Here is a 23,214-nt window from a genome sequence, read left to right on the forward strand (position 1 = left end):
TCCTATTTACTTTAGAAATTCAAGATTTCTGGGATACCAAAAAACTCAGGGAGAGGATTTATAAAGAAGTGAAATTTTCTAGTTCCCTACACTCCTTTAAAAAAAGACTTAGATTTTTAACTTTGCTGTCAAACACAATGGCCACTATAGAGACCAACCTGTGAATTAACCTAAATCTGTAGTTTCAATATGATAACCATCTTGTAATTCTGTTGTTACAAGCTGGTTTATCATATTGAAACTATTTAAAAGCCATGGTATCACTCTTAAATTCCAAAGGCAATACCTATATTTAATCCAAGAATTACTCAACTGTAAGAAATACAAATACAGCTTTTAAAATGAAGATTTTCTGTGGTTTAGGAGGAGACCATGCTTCATTCTGCTCAGGTTGTATCAACCTTTTGTCCATTTTATGTATCTTTAGGCGTACTTTCTAAATATCACTTGTTGAATCTCAAATACCCACATCCTAACATTCCAAAACTCACACAAACCAGGGTCTCCAACTTTATGGATGACTTAGTTGAGATTCCTTTGTGAAGCAATCTCACTTGTGGATCATAAAAATCAGGCTTTATGTAAAGTAGGTGGGTTGCTGATCTGTAAGAATGCCCAGGCCTTTATGAATTGTTTGTAAGCTGGACAGTGCAAGCTTTATTTTCTTTCTGTAATTAGCCAAAATAATTCTGGTGAAATTCTGGTAAAGATCTCTAGTATGAAATGAATGTAAAGTATTCATTCTTTCTCTCCGGTTTCATTCTAGCTCATTTATTTATTTGAAAACAATCCTCTAAGTTGCTTTTCCACTGCTTTTCATGTTACAGATTGAGAATGTTGACGTCTGCCTTAGTTTTCTGGCAGCCAGAGGAGTAAATGTCCAGGGTCTATCTGCTGAAGGTAAGAAAAAGTCTGATTGTTGCAAATGATGCCATGTTTGTAAAAGATTTTTTCATAATTCAAGAAATATAAATTGAGAGTTCATAGCTTCTCAATATAATAAAGAAAATGAGTAGAGTTTCTACACTAAGAGGAACATAAATGCAGTGGTTATTTATGTATGCTTTAATTAACTGCTCTTTATATTACTAAGTATATGGGAGGAGAGCAGATTAGCAAAGCAGCTTTATGACATTACCACTGTATAGTATTTTTAAGAGTCTTAACTAGAGGAACGGATGGATGGATGATGCTGGATAATATATTACCTAAATATAGGTAATAATAGTGTAATTAATATTTCAATATTTTATCAATAACATGTCTCTAATATGATCAAGTTCATAATCCTACTTTAAATACTTGGTAATTTTAAATAAGTCATCATGAGCTCTAAGATAATTATCACTAACAGTATTCAATAATTCCAAAAGCTTTAACATCATTAAGGTTTAAAAGATCATCATGAAAGGTAAATATAGAAAAGTTGAAAAACACTGAACTAGTTCTGTCTTTGTTTTTTTTGAATCTGTCTGTTTCTTCCATATACATCCTTAGGAAAATTTTTCAAGTAACTGCTAACAAAAAACAATGGTTAAAGTTATGAAAGCAAATTTTTTGAGACCTGCATCTACAACAAGCATTTTAATGAGAATATTAATCATTACATAAAAAGTTCTACTAGCTGCTTTCAAACACTTAGACCATTTAGATTGGTTAATGTTTCTACTATGATCAGTTTGCTCTGAAAAGGATTTCATCCCCACAGGTACTAGAAATGTTAGACAATTCTACATTTTGAAATTTTGCTATCATTGGATAAAGAGGAATTGTATGGCTTTCTCAAACATAACAAGCATTTAATAGAATTATTTACTTTTCTCAATTTTCTTCTATATTTAAATTTTCTTTTGTTTTACATTTTTATTATATTTATATTTTATGTCTGATATTAAATTACATATTTAATGGCCAAAGAACTTAGGCTCAAACCTATCTGGTAGTTCTGTTACTTAGAATAAAATTTGAGAAAATTCTCTAAGATAATATTTTACTTATCTTTGGTTAAAAGCAAGCTAAATAATGCTGCCATCATATATATTGCTTCTCACATAACATCCTTTATTAACATAAACCTATTGATATTAATTTATCTTCTAAAATACACAAATGCTCAACATGACTTTCAAAAGTATCTAAAGTAGTTAAAAACATGCATAATAATAAAATAAGACAAATTTTAAAACTCTTTAAGATCATTCAGGTTTACAGAGGAAAATACTTTCTTATATTGATCAAACTTCTGTATTATGGCAATTGTGAAGAATGTTTAGGTAAGAAAAACAGAAGAAAAACTCAGTCTCATTTTATATGAATAATTCAACTGCATGGTTTGTATGCACCATCAGAGAGCAAGAATTCAAAATAGTTTATTAATGTTCCTAAACTCTATGAAGGAGACATCAAAATCTGATCTCACAGGGAATGTGCTTTATTTCCAATATCAAATTTTATTTAAAATATGACTGCTAGTTGGATAGCCTTATTTTAAGCTTTACTTCCATCTCTTTTCCTAATTTTAAAATTATAACTACAAGAGAAAAATCTAGTCTCAGATTGTAGCTTACTTTGTGCATTTAATTTTTTATTCAATATTAGGAAATTTACTCAGGAGACTCATGTGTTAGAATTAGGATTTTTATCTGCATTTATTCAATTATGTTGTCTAACGCCATGAGTACATTGATCTTTATTATTTATTGATATGTACCATGAATTAAAAATAAAAGAATTGGACCATTAAAAATGATACCTATGATCTACTCAGCTTTTGGAGCATAAATAATGTATTTTAATAAGTTGTTTGATGGGTAATTTAGAAGGCATGTTGACTGCTATAAATTCAATTGCTATTATAAGATGCGCCCAACCCCTCATTACTTACAATTCAGGGACAATGACATTTCTTTCTCTGGTTTATAGCCACCATGGTTTTGGTAACAGCTGTGTGTATTTGTGAGGGAAGGAGAGTGCTGAATCAAATGATTGGCACAAGACAAAGAGCCCATCCATTTCCAAGAAGCTAACTCTAGGAAAAGTGTTGTTCAGTCAGCAAAGAACATCACTCAAGGAAACTTTGTTCTCTGTGCTCTCCATCCCTTCCCTTTCTCCCTGAAATTCCAAGTCTTTAGAAATGTTCACGTGTTAGAAATTCAGATTTGTTTGAAACTGTGACCGAGAGAGTCAAGTTGCATTTTTCTCTTTGTAGATACAGTCTTAGCTAAGGGAATGGCATCTAGAATGTCATTTATAAAAATATAAAAATAAAACCACATTCATTCCGTATGATACTGTTTTTATATTTTCCCTTTGATGCAGAAATAAGAAATGGAAACTTAAAAGCCATTCTAGGGCTGTTTTTCAGTTTGTCTCGCTACAAACAGCAGCAGCACCATCAGCAGCAGTATTACCAGTCCCTGGTGGAGCTCCAGCAACGGGTCCCTCACGCCTCTCCTCCGGCAGAAGCCAGCCAGGCCAAAGCCCAGCAAGACATGCAGTCCAGGTAAGGCAGGGAAGCAGGGCAGGTGTTTAAAATCAACTTATAGGTACAGCTTGTTTTTAACAAACTGTTGTTTGTGATTTTATATATATATTTATGTAGTTCTGTCAATGAGATGGGATTATTTGACTCACATTGTAGACGTTAAAACCACTTTTCTTTGGTGGGATGAGCAACACTTATCACTTGTTAGGTGACACATTTTATGTTTGTTTTCTAAAAATGATTATGGTTTGTATCAAAGTGTGTGGTGTCTTTCTTGTTAAGTAATATAGCATGGTCTCTTTTACGCAAATTCCTTTATTGTTTAGAATGTGCTGTTGAATCCTAGTCTCCAGTTGTGTAGGTATCTTTTGTTGACACATTTGATGGGCTGAATCACTGAATCAGTCAAAAATTTCAGTTCTGAGAAACAGGAATTTGAGTGTTTGAATACATACTGTTTCTGATGTGAGATTGTGTGTGTGAGTGATTGTGTATGTGTGTTTATATACACACGTATACATTTGTCTGACTGGAGTCTATTGGTACATGTAGACACAGCCTAGGGCGTGCCCAACCCGTCTCACCCAGTTTCACCCTGCCAGCCACCTTCTAATTAATTTACTTTCAATGTGCATGAATCTGTGCACCGGGCCTCTGATTTATTATATTTACTAGAGGCCTGGTGCACAAAATTCATAAATTCATGTGTGGGGGAGGGTCCCTCAGCATGAACCCTCTCTCAGTCTGGGAACCTACTGGAAATGCCCAACTGATGGCTTAGGCCCACTCACTGTCATCCTTAAGCTGGCAGTCAGACATCCTTACTGCTGCTGTGCTCCGCCAGCCATGAGCCCAGCTTATGGCTGAATGGTGCTCCCCCTGTGGGAGCGCACTGACCACCAGTGGGCTCCTGTGTTGAGCATCTGCCTTTTGGTGATCAGTGTGTATCATAATGACCAATTGTTCTGCCGTTTGGTCAATTTGCATATTAGCCTTTTATTATATAGGATTGTTTATTATTAGCACTTTCTCCTCTCTAGGGGACAGCAATATTTTTATATTTTAGTCATTTGTAGTAGTCCAAGAACTACCATAATAATAAAATAACATTATTATTATTATTATTATTATTATTATTACTATTATTTATTGATTTGAATGAGAGAGGAAGGGGAAGAGAAATGCAGAGAGAGAAAAAAAAATATGGATTTTTTTCTACTTATTTATGCATTCTTTGGTTGATTCTTGTATGTACCCTACTTGGGAATTGAACTCATAACTATGACTTATCAGGATGATGATCTAACTAACCGAGCTATCCGGCCAGGGCCATATAATAAGTATTTAGAATTATTGTAAGAATCTGTACTATAACTGCTTCCAATTTAAGTAAGAACTCTTTATAAGATTTACAATTACAATTGCCATTTTAAATTAAACTTGCATATATTTATAAAACTAGTATGATATAAACAATTGAAAAATTTCTTGATTTTTGAATGGTCATGATATTGAACTATAGTTATGTTTTCAAATGTATACATCATAAATTACCCAGATGCATAGTACTGCTTGCTTCTATCCTAATTGATCTTTGATTATAACCTTTGTTTTTTAGTAAATATATTATAGCTATTAGGTTTCTTTGCTTTCTGCTGTTATTCAATAATTCATTGCTGTCTCTGTTGCTACTTCTATCCAATACTGTTCCTTCACTGATGTGTGATTTCAGTTCTGTGAGGTGAGAAAGCAGATTACAAATTCTGATACATTTTTGCTACTGAAAAAAGTAAAAAGGTGATAGAACAAAGTGCTTGGGCTTTGGAAGGTCACTGATAGTTTAAAGTCATTCATGTTTACAACTCATTCCTTCTTTGTCTTGTCTTGCTTAGACAAGCCAAAAATGATAACTGATCTAGTATTCAGAAATGATGTATCTAATTTTCAGCTGATAGAATATAGTCTGTCTTTTTTTAAAAATTTTATTACAGCCTGGTAAAAAAAATCAATGATACAACTAGTCCAACATGAAAATATTGTCTTTAAAATGTCCAGATTACTAATTCATTTGGTTAATAAATAATATTAATATAAAAATTTGTCCTCATCTTGTCAATAAAATTTAATCTTAGAAGGGGAATAAACTATTGAAAGCCAAATGCTTCTAAATTAATCTCCAAATGGTCTTCTATATGTGATTTAAATTGATTATATGTAAAGACAATCTTGTTCCTTGATCACCAATCACTTTTATCATTGGACTTGAATTATACACTGTTGTATCTGTGCTAAGATAAATGTGGGGCTCAAATTTAAAATTTTTTAAATCCTTCACATGGGGAAATATTTGCTTATCTTTTAGTGGTAAAGACTTGATTAGTTAAGTCATCAATTCTTAATATTTTTAATATATTCAACTTAAAACTTAGTTTTCTCTATATCAGAGATCTCCAGAAGAATGTTACATGGGTAAATATTAAATATATTGCTATATTATATAATGTTAAGCATCCTTTTTGCATTTACTTAATACAGTAAATGCAAAACCAATTTGTTCTGTTTTCCTGTTTTGAAAAGAGTAGATTAAATATACTTTATCCAATCAACTAGGAAATATGAGAAATACTTTATATAAAGTGATAAGTTGAAATCAGAGTTATTTTTATAAGTTTTAACTGTGAGATCAAGGATATACTATTTCTTATTCTGAAAAACAAGGTAGAAATAAATTCTATAATTTTCAAAATCAGAAAACTAATTTTTATCAATAAATACGTTGTAGGTATTCAGAATACTTCTGCTAATAATACTTTTCCATATATTCTGTTTGCTTTTGTTGTTGCTTTGGACAATTAGAGTTCTAGCTGACATTAAGATAACAGAAAGTTGAATTTCACCAAAACTATACAGTGCCTGGCATGAGTGCAGCTAGCCATGAGCAGAATGCATGCTATGAATGTACAACTTGCTAAAGAATATCTGATAAAGATTATAGTGAAAGAAAATTATAAAATTAAAATATGTTTCATATCTAGGGTCTGATTACACATATGAGGTGTTAGGATGATAGCATATATTTTTATTTGTTAATTTTTTTAAAGGGAGGTGATTTTCCTTAAAATGTGGGCCTTCCATTTTAATTTTGATCCAGATTACTAAATGATTTTCCATCCCATCATTAAATAATTTGAATCACATGAGCAAGTACTTTATATATTTTGCAAAATGAAAGCATGCACTAGTAAAAAAAAAACAAAAAAACTTGAAAGTGAAATGTGGAGATAGGTGACAAATCACATTGGTAGATGATAGAAGTGCTAAAGGCAGTAATGATGTAAGTCTTTATGAACTAAAACAAGAGCTTTTTGGGAATAGGGGAGCTTGTGGTCTCCACAGATCATATTTGCTCTTCTGCTTTTTATTTTGTGGAAGAAAACCAAGAATGAGTCCACTTGCAATTTAGATAAACTTTTCCTATAGAACTCACAGGTCAGATTGCAAATCTTTAGGAGCATGCTTTTTGAGTGACTTGTCGATTCCCTTCTCAGTCCCTTCCCAGGGCTCGCTTGACCCCTGCCACCCACATTGCTCTTGGAACCCTCTCCCTACAGAGGGTATTTGCCCTTCACATTTCCCGGAATCATGGTGTCCTTCTGGGAGATTCACTGTGAAACTGGGATGGCTTGCCAGTCTGTGGTTATAAATCCTGTAAAGTATATGAGGAAGTTTAATTTAAGGTGACAGGAAGGCACTGGTAATTTAAGCCCTCAGGAGCCTGGCTTCTATTAGTTGCTTAACTCAGCGCTGTGTTGTGGCCTGTGGTAGGCTCGTCAAAATGTCAGTGAATCAACCAGATTTTAAACACAACAAAACTAAAAGAACATTTATGAATCTTTTTTTAAAATATATTTTATTGATTTTTTACAGAGAGGAAGGGAGAGAGATAGAGAGCTAGAAATGTCGATGAGAGAGAAATATCGACCAGCTGCCTCTTGCACACCCCCACCAGGGATGTGCCTGCAACCAAGGTACATGCCCTTGACCAGAATTGAACCTGGGACCTTTCAGTCCACAGACCGACTCTCTACCACTGAGCCAAACCAGTTTTGACATGAATCTTTTCTTAAAAAGCAGGATAGTATCACCCCTAAAGAAAAATAATTGAAGAGAAATAATTTGCTCTTTATTTGAGCCATTTAGGAAATTTAGAGTGTAAGAATATTAAAAGAATGTGTGTGTACACACACGTTTTGCTTATGTTCTATGTTTTTATTCCCTATTTAAAAAGCATGACAACCACTTTACTTCTGTTATTATAGATGAAGCAGCATTAATGCAGTTTTGGTTAGTACTTTAGAGTCAGGCAAACAATGGTTTGAATTCTGCCTGCCAACTACTGGTGATATGATGTTGGGCAAGTGACTTTAGCCTCAAATACTAGTGTTCTAACCTCTACTATTGAAATGATGATAACTTCCTCTCATTGATATTGAGAAGAGATTACCTGTGTATAAATCTCCTCCTAGTTAGCCTAATACTTAGCATATAATAGACACAGATAACTATTCATATTTCCTCCTGCTGTTAGATCCAATCTCATGTATTACATAAAATGCATTGACCACATTAGAAACCTGGTCAACCTCATCACTGTTCCCTCCTTTCTCACTTTCTCTGATCAATTTAGTCCATTTTACTTAATTCACTATGTAAACGTTATTCAAAGTAATGGCATCCTTATAATTAAAAATAACAACCTAATGCTCAGACCTTTCCAAACTCAGTCTAGCTACACTGAGGTAACTCCTTTAATTATTTTAGGTATTTCCTCCACTAGTTATTACCATATAACTAAATAAAATACTTCTGTTAATTTTTTATTTACTAATTTGGTCATTGTCTTTTGATTCAATACCCATCAATCCCAAACCCTTTTACTGTAGTTAACAAATATTTATTTAGCACTTTTCCAGGCCGTAGATATATATAGCAGAGGACAGAATACACCAAAGAGTCTTTGCCTCTTAAAGGTTACATTCTAGAGATGATAGATCAGATTGATGATTAACAGTTAATTAAAATATATAACAGTTATTGGATAGCTGATAGTGGAGAAAAATAAATCAAAAAAGAATAAAAAAGAGGTATAAATGTCATATTTTTGCAAACTTAAATGAGAGTCTGAGGGAGGGAGTCCTCACTCTGATGACAACGTTGAACAAGCAGCTCTGTGGTTGTTTTGTGTAGTGTTTCAGACCTATAGAAGAGCAAGCTAAGAGTTTGGTCTGAGAGCCTGTCTGATTTATTTCAAGGAGCAAATAGCCCTGACTAGTGTGGCTCAGTTGGTTGGGTGTAATCCTGTGTATCAGAAAGGTTGCCTGTTCGAATCCTGGTCTGAGCACATGCCCAAGTTTCAGGCTCAATCCCTGATGGGTAGCATGCAGAAGCCAGCCAATGGATGTTTCTTTTTAACATTGATCTCTCTCTCTCTCTCTCTCTCTCTCTCTCTCTCTCTCTCTCTCTCTCTCTCTCTCTCTCTCTTCTCTCTCCTCTCTCCTCTCTCCTCTCTCTCTCTTCCTCCTTCCATCTCTCTTTCTCTCTCCCCCACTCCCTTTCTCCCTCTTTCTTTCTCTCTCTCCCCACCTCTCTCTCTTCCTTGCTCTCTCTTTTCCTTCCCCTCTGAGAGAGAGAGAGAGAGAGAGAGAGAGAGAGAGAGAGAGAGAGAGAGAGAGAGAGAGAGAGAGAGAGAAATATTCCAATTGGGATGGATCAGAGGAAAGGAGGCATAAGAGTAAGATATAATTCAGTGAAAGAGCTGGCAGACATTTGTATGACCCTGTTGTCATGGTAAGGACTTTGGATGCTTATTCCAGGAGTGGTGGGAAGCTTCTATAAGGAGGGACATAAACAGGTGGACATATCAAAAGGTCACTCTGGCCACTGCAGTGAGAAAAAGTGAAAGCATTCATGGAGTCCTGGAGAAAAGCTTGGACACCCTTGGTGAAGTGAAGAGAGGAGGATACATTCCAGATATATTTAGAGTAGTGTATAATTAGCTGCTGGATCTGCAGTAGGGTGCAAAACAGAGAGGAGACCATAGCCTTGTTAGTATTAGCTGTTAGGAAGATGTTTTCATTTACTGAAATGAAAAAGAATGTGGATGAGCAGGTTTAGTAGGGAGGAGGTCAAATGTTCTCTTGAGACATGTGAATTTTGCAATGTCTGCTAAGTTTATCTAAGTGGAGATCTTAAGGAGATAATTGGAATTGCACGACTAGAGTATAAGGGAGAGGTGTAGGCTATAGACAAAAATTCTGGAAATGTAAGCATAAAGGAATTATAAAAAGTTATGAGACTAGGCATGATAGAGTCACAAAAATCTGTGTGTGAATAAAGAGAAGAGGATTGAAGACTGGGGTCAGAAGTCCATCTGATAAAAATAAACTTTTCAGCCTATGATATAGGAAGAAAACCAGAATTTGTTTGCCTAGAAAGCAAGTGAAGGAAGTATTCCAAAGAGGAGGGAGAAGTCCACAGCAATGGTTCATATGTAGCCCCTACTGTGTTCTAGTCACCATTCTCAGTACCTTATGCACATATTCATTCTTTCAGTCCTCACAACACTATGCCATAAGGACCATTATTAATCCCAGTTTTCAGATAAGGAAACTGAAAATGGAAAGATAATTAAATTGCATGAGGTTTCACAGTAACTAATTCATAAATTAAAGCCAGACTATCTCACCACAGAGTTGATGTTTCTGACCTATATACCTGCATGACCCCAACTGCCTTAAATGCTGCACAGAAGTAGGATGAATGCTGAGAACTAACCCACAAATGGGTTTCCCTGGAGACTTGGACAAAAACTATTCCACTGGGGTAGTGGCTGTGATATCTTGATTGGAATCTGCTCAGTATAAAACAGGAGGGAGGCCCCAGCTGGTGTGACTCAGTGGTAATCATCAACCTATGAATCAGGAGGTTATGGTTTGATTCCTGGTCAGGGTACACGTCCAGGTAGCAGGCTGGATCTCCACTGTGGGGTGAGCAGAGGCAGTTGCTCAATGATTCTCTCATCATTGATGTTTCTATCTCTCTCTGTCTCTCCCTCTTCCCTGAAATCAATAAAGATATCCTATCTAACAAAGAGGGGATATGCTAATTGACCCTTACACTATGGCAAAGATGGTGGTGCCCACAGCCAATAAGGAGGGAATATGCTAATTGACTATCTGGCCCTCAAAGCTGATGGTGCCCAGGTCCCTCAGCCCCACTGGGGCGGCAGGCGCGTGGCCTCCAGAGTCCCAGGTCCCTCAATCCCCCAGCCACCCAGGACCAGCCCAAGGCACAGGCAAGCCTTGGATGACAGCTGTCCAGTCATCCAAGTCTGCCCGAGGCTCAGGTAACCAGGGCCAGACGAAGCTTGCACTGCCTGCAGTGGCAACAACAGAGGTGTGATGGGGTGTCACCTTCTCCTGATCAGGTCACCTCCCTCCCTTGAAGGCTCCCAGACTGTGAGAGGGGGCAGGCTGAGCTGAGGTGTCCCCCACCCTCCTCCATTGCATGAATTTTTATGCACTGGGCCTCCAGTATTTAATAATAATAACAATAATAATAATAATAAAACAGGAGGGAGCAATTGGAGATAGTAAATACAGACAATTTCTCTAAAAGTGCCGCCATAGGTAAAACCCACTCTTTTTGTTCTTTTAATAGGTAGTTACGGTTGAATTTTATATAATGAAATAGCACCTTTAATTCTTTCTTAATCAACTGTAGATTATTTTTTGGCATTCTGTTTTGTAAAACAGGATATTGTCACTTCTGGTCAGTTCTCTTCCATCCATTCCATACATTCTAACCTCAGTTATCTACACTTTAATATTTTATTAATTTTAATAAAATTTACATTCTATTTTGTATACATAGGATTTTTCCAAGTAAAGGATGATTCCAAAAGTTTGAAAACCAGTGGAGTATTTAAATAATAGAAATTATAAATATGTTCTGAAGAATCTCTGCTTCTTTCAATAAATATCCATGAATATTTGTTGAAAGTAGATTAAAATGTAAGCATAAACTGAGGCATGACTTTAAGAATGGGCCAGGGCTCATGTAATGATGCTTTAAGGAATCAGCCCAGGTAAACTGAGGGACCCTCTATGCCAGTGTCTTTTTTCTAGAGTTACTCAGTTTTTATAGTTAAAATAGCTTTCCTTTGTTTGGATGTTTAATTAATTGGTTTGTTTATGTCTGATTTGTTTAACCAATCGCTAATAATTATTGACATGAACATTTGATTAATCTCCCTCTTATTCAGAGTCCTGTCATGTTATCTGCAATTTGCTTGTCCATTTCTCTCCTTCCTCTTCTAGATTTAATCGTCCCACTGGGTGTATACTGGAAGGAAGCTTCCCTTACAATGTGTTTTCCATTACATGGCTCCATTTATTTTCAGTTTTCCAAAATATCTTGAAGTTTCTTGCCCATTTATTTCTCCTGACCCTAACCTGTTATCCTTGATGTGAGCTTAAACGGTAATTATTCCTTTATTAACATGTTACTAACAACACATTAGTGAGAAGGCAATACTACCCAAGCTGGAGTCTCAAATGCATGAAAAGAATCATTGTTAGTTCTGATAGCTTAATTTTTTTCTTTAACAAAATAAAAATCAGTTAATTGAATATAGTTTCACCTGGTGGAAATTGAAAACATCGTAATTATATTCTATCTTTGCAAGGGAATTTTGAGAATATAATATAGATTTTCAAATGTGACACCAACTCCTCATTTAGAGGATTTAAGTTAAAACGTGCTTTTTGACCTAGATATCTAGATAAAAATAATAATGAGCCAGTTTTTATAATTTGGTCTTACAACTACCAAATCTTTTTTTTAAATATGATTTGTATATCATCATAGATCTATGATTCAGAATAACTGATTTGTGTTTTATTTCTTTAACATTTTACCATAGAACATTTGGATATCCAGTTTATACATTTTATGGACATTGTCTGCCAAACACTAAAAATTGTTTGGTTCTATTTTATTTTTGGTACTTATGGGACACTCTCTTCTCAAATAGAGCACTAGTAATATACACTTGATGATGATACCTGCAATGTATACTGTATGAAATTATTAATATTTTCCACTAAATATTATACTTCATAATGTCAACTTATTGACTTGTGAAAAGTCCAACAGTCACAAAAACCATAATAATCATGTTGGTATGATCACTGAATTATTTTCCTATAGTTAGACCTCCATGGGAAACCAAGTTATAGTCAGGGGATGATGGGTGAGCACACAATTGGATTCAAGGGACACACACATTTCTGCAATTGAGACATTAGCCATTGGCCAAGGGTTCTTCTCTAGTATAAAGCACTCTGTCAACATTTGCCTTTTGATACTCTATTTCCTATGCTTCCACTTCTCACCACCCCTGCTGCCCTCTGCTCTTTGAGTGACCTCTTTGTCTCATAAGAAGTAAACCAAATCAGCCTTCTCTCTCTGCATGTTTGGGGGCAAGCATTTATTAAAGCTCACCATCAGATGTTTTTTTAGGTCCCAATCATCTGTGTATATAAAAGGCTAATATGCAAGTGTCTCCTTGGGAGTTCAACCTGGAGTTTGATTGCTGGCTATGACATGCGCTGACCACCAGTGGGTGACACAGAATAAAGGAAGGCTCTGGCTGGCAGCCAGAAGGCCCCATCAGCCCTGATAGCTGGCCAGGCCTAGAGACCCTATTGTGCATGAATTTCATGCACTGGGCCTCTAGTCCCTTAATAAGATGAGACTGATTGTACTAATGATTCCATTTACTTTGCAGTACATTGAGAGGAGCCCTATAAATTGACTTTATAATTGGTCTTTGAAACACTTTAAAAACATCAATTTCTATAATAATTTTATAAACATGATAAAGATCGTTTCATGTGCTAAGAAATATTTTAATATATTTTGGGTCCCTCAACCATTTTTAAATCTTTAGAAGTTTTAACCATATTTTTCACTAATCAGGCTAGTCTTTGGCAAAGTTTGCTTAAATTTGCAGCTTAATAAAATAGCTTTGTCTAAAAAAATTAATGTTATTCAGGATCAAGTTTTTTATGATGGTTGCGTTATAGTTAACTTTTGTAATGGAATCCGTAATGCATTACACTCTAATTTTATCGCATACTGAAAATTGTGAATGAAAAATTTTATAGGACAGCATAATGTCTTATGTTATGTGTAAGTAAAAGCACTGTGGAAAATCTAATTTATGGTAACACTGTGAAAGAAATACAACCCTGGTTTCCTGAATTCTCCTTTAACTTGAAATTCTCCATTCCTAAAAGAATGTGATGCAGGGATATCTTAAACAGGCATCTCTCTCCTTAGTTACTATTTTGAGATCCCAGGAAAGCAAACCATGCTGGTGGCCTTATTAACTGTCAGTTGAAATTCAAGATTAAGGCAGAGGTTATAATGTATTTACATACCATAATTCACTAATAGGATAAATTATCACAGACCTGTCTTACATACAACGGGGATGATATTTCAGCCACCCAGCTACTAAAGAGAAACACATGTGAAGGAAAGCTAAGTTTCTGACTTATATATGGATTAGGCAATATCTGTTTCTAGTGAAGTCTCAGCAAAATTTAAATTTAGGGAGAAAGCATGTTTATTACACTCTCTGATGTGAGTATAGTTTTTGCAAAATCTCAAAAAGTTTTTAAATAACATATATGGTTTTGAGGTATAAAAGAATTTTGTAGAAGTAGTTGAACACCTTTCTTAGAGCTGTTAGTTGGTCAGTTACCATTTTTTTTAACATTGCACAGGGATCCTACAAAGAGAAAACCTTTATACTAAAGAAAGAATTTGGTTAAAAAAATTCTTCAAATCTTAATTCTGAATATGTGGTTTTATTCCTGTACTTAGCAATTATAGGATATATAAGGAAATATATTTCCATCTAGCTCAGTTTTAAAAGTTTAGTGAATGTGCTTCACTGTCTTCAAAGATTATTTTGTCTAAAAATTCTCAGTTTAAAACTTTATTTCCATGCACTTAATTATAGTATATCTTGGGTAACATATACATAATTTATTTTCAGTGAATTTTGAAGGAAATAGTTTCTACCTTTTAAACATAGCATCTTAAAAAGAAAGAAAGAAAAAAAAAAAGACCCATTAGGAGGTAAAAATTGTTAACTAAATCCCATGTTCAAGAAATTTACATCAAATTCTGTGATTTCTTTCTTTGTATTCTCCCGTGGTGCCTTGGGTACAGTGTTATTAAAAGGACAAACAATGTTATGATTAAGCACACTTTTCTCTCTCTTTGGGAATCCAAAGTACTAATCTATGACTGTATAGGGATTTCCATTCATAATATGTTCGTGTGACATCAAGACTGAGGGCAGATAGACAAGGGAGGGTTAGGGGAGATTCTAAAAGAAGTTTCTATAAAATTTCTTAATACAGGTAGTTATAAAAATCTATATTACATAATGTAAAAAAAAATGTTCTATGGTTTATCTTGCTCTGATAAGCATAGTTTATCCAATTAGATTTCTATTAAGTATATACATTTTAAGAATGACTGTTTCGTGCCTAACTTTTAAAAATATATGTTGTTAATGGTTTTTAGAGAGAGAGTGGGGGAGGACTAGAGAGATAGAAACATTGATGAAAGTAAAACATCATCGATCAACTGCCTCCTGCATGCCCTATACTGGGTATGGAGCCCACAACCCTGGCATATGCCCTGATTGGGAATGCCTCTGGTAACCTCTTGATTCTGTGGTTGATGCTCAACTGCTAAGCAAACGCTGGCTGAGCTGTACCTGATTTTTTCTTTTTTCTTTATTGATTAAAATATTATATATGTGTCCTTATTGTCCCATTGCCCCCCACCCTCCTACTAATGCCCTCTCTCCCCTGATGTCTGTGTCCATTGGTTAGGCTTATTTGCATGCATATAAGTCCTTTGGTTGATCTCTCCCCCTTACCTGCACCCTCCCCTACATTCCCTCTGAGGTTTGACTCACTGATTGATGCTTCTCTGACTCTGGATCTGTTTTTGTTCATCAGTTTGTGTTGTTCATTATATTCCATAAATGAGTGAGGTCATGTGATATTTATCTTTCTCTGAATAGCTTATTTCACTTAGCATAATGCTCTCCAGTTCAACTATGCTGTTGCAAATAGTAAATATTCCTACTTTTTTTTTTTATTGCAATGCAGTATTCCATTGTATAGATGTACCACAGTTTTTTAATCCACTCATCTGCGGATGGGCATTTAGGCTGTTTCCAAATCTTAGCTATGGTAAATTTTGCTGCTATGAACATAGGTGTGCATATATCCTTTCTGATTGATGTTTCTAGTTTCTTGGGATATATTCCTAGAAGTGGGATCACTGAGTCAAATGGGAGTACTATTTTTAGTTTTTTGAGAAAACTCCATACTGTTCTCCATAGTGTGCCTGATTTTTATGTGTTAACCAATCACTGTACTGTTGGGCATAGTTAATATATACCATGTGGAAATGAAATGAAATGTTTTAATAACAGATGATATTATTATGTTTTAATGACAGTTGATATTATTCCTAGTGATTCTTTATGTACTGAGTGGCCAGATTATTATGATCTCTGAACACATAATAATAATAATACTCAGTGTGTGTGTGTGTGTGTGTATGTGTGTGTTTGTGTGTGTGAGTATATTAGAGGCCTGGTACATGAATTTGTTCATGGATGGAGTCTGGCCAGCCTGGCCAGCGGGAGAGGGCATGGGCAGTTGGCCTGCCTGCCTTCTGGTTGAACTCCTGCTCAAGGGGACAATTTGCATATTAGCCTTTTATTATTTAGGATATACATTGAGTGACCAGATTATTATGCATTCAGAGATCATAATAATCTGTCCACTCAGTGTATATTATGTTAGAGCCTAGTGATTTCTTTTCCATTGGTGGTTGAAATTTCAAATGTAACCTTTCCACAAATAAAGATTCAGCCCCCATTACATGCCAAGAATTATGCTAGACATGTGGCTAGAAACTGTTATGCTTTACCTTTCAAGTTGTCCACATTCCATTTGAGGACCTATTTACCCAGATCATCCAACAGGTACACTAACTAGTCTAACAGAGTACAGTTACCAGTGACCACAGTTAGAGGAAAGAGCCCATGGAAAGGCACTGATAAGAGAAATGTCATTTCACCATCAGGAAATGGCCACTATCTGGCCAAGGAAAAAGTGCAGCTAGAACTGTGTTAAAGATATCTATTACTGTTTAAAGAAACAAACCCAGGTCCTGACCTGTGTGGTTCAGGTTAAAGTGTTGACCCATCAAAGGGTTATGGGTTTAATTTCTGGTCAAGGGCACGTATCTGGGTTGTAGGTTTGATCCCTGGCCTCAAGGAAAATATTCTTGGATGAGGATTAACAACAAAAATAACAACAACAACAACAACAACAACAATAACAAAACAAGTACAGTGGCACAAAACAATAGCCAATATTATTCTTATGGCTTTTGTGAGCCTACGAATTAGACAGGGCCCACCTCTAGAGGGAGTTGCTGGGAAGCCAAATATCTGAAGCTGGAGAATCCACTTCTAAGGTCACTTTTCATTCATGGGTCTGGCAGTTTAGCTGGAATAATGACCATGCAGGGTCTCTCCAGCACAGCAATCTCGGGAACTCTTTGGAGATAAGGGTGAAAGGAAATCATCATGTTTCTATTTTTGTTGTCTCATTGAATAGTGATGTATTTCAATAAACAATAAAATAATAATGTAGGAGTGGAAACATATGAAGAGAAGGAGGTGGAGAAGAAAAGTTCAGCTTGTCTTTCATGGATTTGAGATTTCAGTGGGACCATTTCTAGAGTGGTCCTAGGAGAACAGTCAGGGCCAGAGATAAAGACCTGAGAACATTAGCTTAACTGTGTTTTATTGATTGAAACCATAGCAATGGAAGAGATTACTCAAGAACATTGAATAAAGCTGGGGTGGGGGGTAGGCGAGGAGGGCTCAGAACAAAATTCTGGTGACTACATTTATGGGTAAAGAGAGCGAACCACAGAATGCTCCTTTTGGAATATATTCAGAGTTATGGTAGCTTGTTTGCTACCTTCTTAGAGACAAACTGTGAGGTGTTTTTTGTTGCTGTTGAAGAATGCCTCGTTTTCTGAGATATTTATTCTTGTCTTTCAAATTAATTGTGAAATCTAGAGTATAAATCTAACATGAAACTCTGGTTGAAATATTAAATATGCTATATCTTCTAAGCATATCAGAACTATATTTTCATATAAGCATATATCACAAAACAAAACATTTATTAAATTCTCTATTTGAGACACTTTGAATGTTGTACAGTGCTTAGACTTATAGGTTCTGAAAGGCTTACCCTGTGTGTGTTACTTTGAGAAAGATGGTTCTTCAATGTCCTTTGGGACAGTTTCTGGTGGTTCATATATATATATATATATATATATATATATATATATATATATATATATGTGTGTGTGTGTGTGTGTGTGTGTGTGTGTGTGTGTGTGTGTGTGTATATACATATATATAGTTATGTTGTACTAAATTCACCTGAATATTTATAGAGTTTCCTATGGGGCCTTAGTACATTCAGGGGCTCACTAACCGATGAGGATTCAGGCAGAGAACAGAGAAGATGAGCTGGTCTTCAGGTAGGGCAGACTAATTTTAGATTCTGTGCTATTGACAAATGTGCTAGATTTTTACTGCTGGCATTTCAATTTAGTGATTCACAGAAAGTAAATGTTCAAATGTATCACTTTTTGCACACCTGCCTAATATTTTTGTGCTTCTCCTTTCAAGTTTGAAGTAAATTCAGTTTCCATTATATAACCAATGACATGTTTTAGGAAGGGGTTTGCGTTAGTAAACATGGTTTAAGGGTTATACTTCTCAGAGAGAATAACTAATCCCTGCATGTTTACAACTAATTTTTCCAAATTAAATCTTTTCAGCATAGTGCCAATATAGGTAGGCAATCAAAAAGTCTTTTTCATGATTCATTAATTGGTTTATTGTAACAGTAAATATAAAAAAAGGAACACAAAACTGAATAAAATTTCTCAGTATCTTTGTCCATCTATAAAACCTTTAGGAGTATGAAGTCAATTTCTTATGTATATATGTATGTATGTATGTATGTGTGTATTAATGCAACATCCAAAAGTATTCACACACTTTATAAGAGAACCATTATAATAAGATCATACAGTGATCTTTACTTTTTCTGTCCCATGAAAATGGACTTAGTTACCTGTGAATATCTATCTTCCTAGTATTTCCTGCTACTTCATTCCCAGTTTGACTAGTGACATAACTTAGAAGTGGAGAATTAATTTTTTTCTCTTTATTCACTATACCAAGGACATTCCATCTTGTTCTACTATACTCTGCTCCTCTGTAACTTTACTGTGCAATTCAAGAAGATGCCCTGGAGCCATCTGAGATTCCTCCCTTTTCTACATTTTCTTTGTCCATGATTATAACTTCTTTGATTAGCCATTTACTTCCTGTGCCTCTGTCCTCATGTAGACCCTCATCAAGTCTTGTCAGAACTACAGCAGTTATTTCCTATTTGGTCTCTAGGCCCTTCCTCCTCTAATTCCACCTTTACACATCTAAGAAAAGAACCTCTCTAATCTGAGAATCCATCATTTATTCTATTAAAACCTTTGATATTCCCATTGCAGGCAGGAGAAAGGCCCAGTTCCTTGGCCAGATAATGTGTTTCTTCAGGTTCTTACTTGGGCAAACATTAGGTGTTAAAAGAATATTTCAGAATGAATGAATAAGAAAAAATACATTTTAAAATATTTGTAATTTTAACAAAAATCAAGACAATTCAAATGTCAACAGTCCCAACTAAGATTTTTTTGGAGTAAACTTATTAGCAGCTACTGGAAATAAAGAATGATAGATTGTGTGAGGCTCATGTATTATGTTTTGGTGATTTTTAATGATGTACATGCACTTTATGTATGGGCTTACTTTTATTTTTGAGGATAAAAACTAAGGAATGTGATTATATAATTTTTACTTCTGCATGAAAGTCCACTACTAGAATAGCTACAACAGAAATAGAATCTTCTACAAAAATCCTGAACTGAACCTTTCAAATGCAACAATATTTTGATGAGAGGTTCATGAAGAGATGAAAATAATTTTTACTCTTATTCTATTATTTTATTAATAAGTGTTGCTTGAATCCTGGCCAAGGATCATGAGGCTAATGCAGCAGCAGAAGAAAAAAAGTTCTGTGACTGATTGGCCATGTGTGCAGTGGGCATAGGAATGGGGAGTTATAAATAATATGCCATATTTTCTCTCCCTGACTAACATGCTGCTTAAAGTTTTTAAAGATAGTGTTTACTTGGAAGATATTTGAGGAGAGCTGCTTTGATACTAAAAGTTTCTTACCCTTTAACATTTGTTACTGCCTACTCTAGATTTCTACACGTGACCTGTTGAATGAAATTATTTAATGTTATCTGTCTGAATGCTGAAAAGTATCTGTTGAAAGTAGATTTACTTGATATTGGAAGAGTGATTTTCTGTATGATGTATGAATTTGCTATTATAATACCTTGTAGGTATTTGCAGATCCACAAGGCAATGAATTAACAGCAAAATAAGCATTAAAATATTAAAATTTGTATTCAGTTTGCAAGAAGATGATATGCTATGACATAATAGAGCATGGATTATAGAAACTAACAAATGAAAGTTTAAATTTCAACACTGCTACTTACAAGAAGTAACTTATACAAATTACTTAGTGTTCAAATATTACCAGTATCACCCCAGTAAATTAAATGAAATAAAGAATTTCTGAAAATCAGCACACAAAAAAAGAAAGAAAAGAGAAAATATAAACTGGCTTAACTATTAATAAGGGCACAATGAAGATGAGTATATTTCTGAATTCTCCTTTAGTATACTTTTGACCCTTCCATTCTTAAAACAATTTTTTTCTAGCTGAAATGATGTGCTGTATCATTGTTTGATACTACTACCCAGTAAAAATTAATAAATCATCTACTAACTATATATGCATATATACTAACCCCATGAAAGGAACTGAGAATGCAAAAAAAAAAAAAGTAATGCCTAACCTGGTAAGCAAAAAACAATCAGTTCAGGAAACAGACATTTAATCTGATGAATTTCCATGTCAACTAAATAGAGAAGAATAAAGATCTAGGCACCAGTGGGAGAGAAAAACTAACTCTGGATTTGAAACGTGCTTCAACTTGAATTGATGTCTGGGCAAGATTTTGAAATTAAGATTTTGTAATGTGGATAAGAGAAAAAACAGTATTTCATATGAAGGAAAACTCATGAGAAAACCCATGGAAAGGTGGGGGGAAAGGCCTCAGGGAAGAGGGGTGGTGACATGGAGAATGTGGGGTGGAAGATGTACAGAGGAGATGAAGGTGTAAAAGAGGATGGGAGACATGCTGAAGCATCTAGAAACCAAATCACAGAGCTTGGATTTTATCCTACAGACAAGTAGAGTTGACAACAATTTCTAAGAAAGAGATCGCCATTCACTCTTTCTTGGGAAAGTTAATTCTGTTGGCTGTGAGAATGATTTGATTTGCCTGGGAATAAAAAATGGACTGATAACAAAGAGACTAATGAAGAGGTTTTATTAGAGTCCAGGAAATACATGGCAGTGGAGTTAAAAAAAAAAAAAAAGTGGCTAATTATCAGGACAATTCCATAATGTTCAATGGAGAAAATGCTGGTGACACCAAATTTAAATAGCAAAATCAAAGAGAGAAAAGGATGTTTTGAAAGAAGGAAAATGAGTTAGGTTTTGAATGTTTTTGGAATACCTGGCAGAAATGTAGGTGGTAGGTCCAGGTGGGGATATTTAAAAAGTAGCAGTAAAATATTTAGAAAGGAGACTCTGAGTTTAGGATTGAGTTTTGAGTATAAAGTATAGATTTGCTATAAAAAGAACGGAGAGAAAAATTAGCTGGTGCCTAAGATTATGACTTTGAAACTATTCATGGTTATAGTACAAGATTTAGGGGAGGGGCAGTGAGTGGACCTTTATTTGGGAAATAGGAGGAGTGGCTGGAGAGATAGCTGTTGGATTAAGAAAGATGAAATTAGGGTTTCTAGAGGAAGAAAGGAGTCAACAGTATCTGAAGTAGCAGCTGGTTACTAAATGAGGCGTGTGGGGGGGATATGTCCATTATGCTGATTATGCAGTTTGAATTAGGAAACTACAAGTTTGTTGTTAAGGCAAGGTTGTATGTGTGTGGTTCTTCTGTAGCCACAACTCCTTCAATTTTATTATGCCTGCTAAGCACCTGGGGATTCTGTTAACATGCAGATTTATATTCACTAGGTCTGGGAGGAGACCTAGATTCCTTCTTTCTGACAAGCCCCAGGTGCTATCTATTTTGTTGGTCTGTGGACATGCTTTGAGTAGCAAGGCTCTGGTGGTTAGTAAGGTGATTGAAATTCAGGATGTTTACTTTGAGAAGTTTTCCTTGTAGTAAATGGATATTACAGTCCCACCTGGGAATTTGCACTGAGGCTGGATTAGAAAGTTCTGGCAGTTTGAATCTTTCTGTGTATTGGACGCCAGATGAGTTTCATCCTTTTTTTATTTATTTATTTATTTATTTTTATTGGCTGTCTCTTGTCTCCTTTTTCCTTCCATGTTAGGGGAAATAAAACTATTCTCTTGATATTACACTTTATCAAGTAGATGAGCTGATACTTCCTTTAGTAGAACTCAGTGAGTTTCAAAATATTTATTTCCTTTGTATTTTTGTTCCTGATATTTTTGTCACTCATTAGCTACATTTGACAACATTTCAGAAAAATAGTATGCAATCTTCAGTCCAGATGTCTGAAAAATCTATAGTTTACTGGTGTTCTGACTTTATTTATCGACCCCACTTGCCTCAGAGCTGTGTCTACATGTTCCTTGTGTCTGTTTTACTAATAAATCGTGTAAGCTGTACCTACTCACCTGCTTTTTGATAGTCTGTTTATAAATTTGAAAATTGGGAAATGGTATTATAAGCATTCTGGAGGGGGAGGGGATACTTTTCTGCTGTGAAGGAAGTCATAGCCAAACAAACAAACAAACAAAAAACTAAGAAAAATAAGAGGAGCTAGAGGTGATGTGGGAAGAGCTGGGAGCTTGAGTTGTGTGATAAACATGGAAACTGAATGAGAATGTAGATACAAATGACATGGTCTTGTCTGAAAATCTGCAAGAATTAAAAGGAAAAAGGGAAGAATCAACAATTGAGGTTTCAAGACCATATGACTGAAAAAAATGGTGACCCTGGGAAGAGAAATCAACAAACTAAAGGATCTGATTAGGACTTAGGTAATAAAAGAAGAAAATTGGGGAGTCTAATATAGTGATTTTAAGGATCACGGGAATGGACATCTTTTACTCAGTTGATGTTGATGGCTGGGAGTAGGTTGCAGACATTAATTCTAGTTTCTAGTATATTTTACTTGAAATCATAGGCAAGAAACAAATTGCTAAGTGAAAGAATGCATTTAAGTATTTGAAGAAAAAAAGAGGACATAAAAAATAATTTCTTTAAAAGAAAGAGGGCCTTTAAAGGAAAGACAAAATGGATAACAATAGTGGCGGGCAAATCCATTGAGCTTA

The 23,214-nt window shown here is 35.1% G+C and overlaps 1 protein-coding gene across 6 annotated transcripts in view; it reads left to right on the forward strand.

Annotated features, from left to right (window-relative positions):
• NAV3 (neuron navigator 3) overlaps positions 1-23,214 on the forward strand; it is a 558,961-nt gene that overhangs the window by 342,121 nt on the left and 193,626 nt on the right. For all 6 annotated transcript variants that reach the window (XM_045588279.1, XM_045588277.1, XM_036456217.2 and 3 more), the window contains exons 4-5: positions 828-900; positions 3,319-3,502. In XM_045588279.1, coding sequence (XP_045444235.1) covers positions 828-900; positions 3,319-3,502 — 257 coding nt within the window. The remainder of the gene's footprint in view (positions 1-827; positions 901-3,318; positions 3,503-23,214) is intronic.

Source organism: Pipistrellus kuhlii, unplaced genomic scaffold (assembly GCF_014108245.1).
Source record: "Pipistrellus kuhlii isolate mPipKuh1 unplaced genomic scaffold, mPipKuh1.p scaffold_m20_p_3, whole genome shotgun sequence".
Classification (NCBI taxonomy): Eukaryota; Metazoa; Chordata; class Mammalia; order Chiroptera; family Vespertilionidae; genus Pipistrellus; species Pipistrellus kuhlii.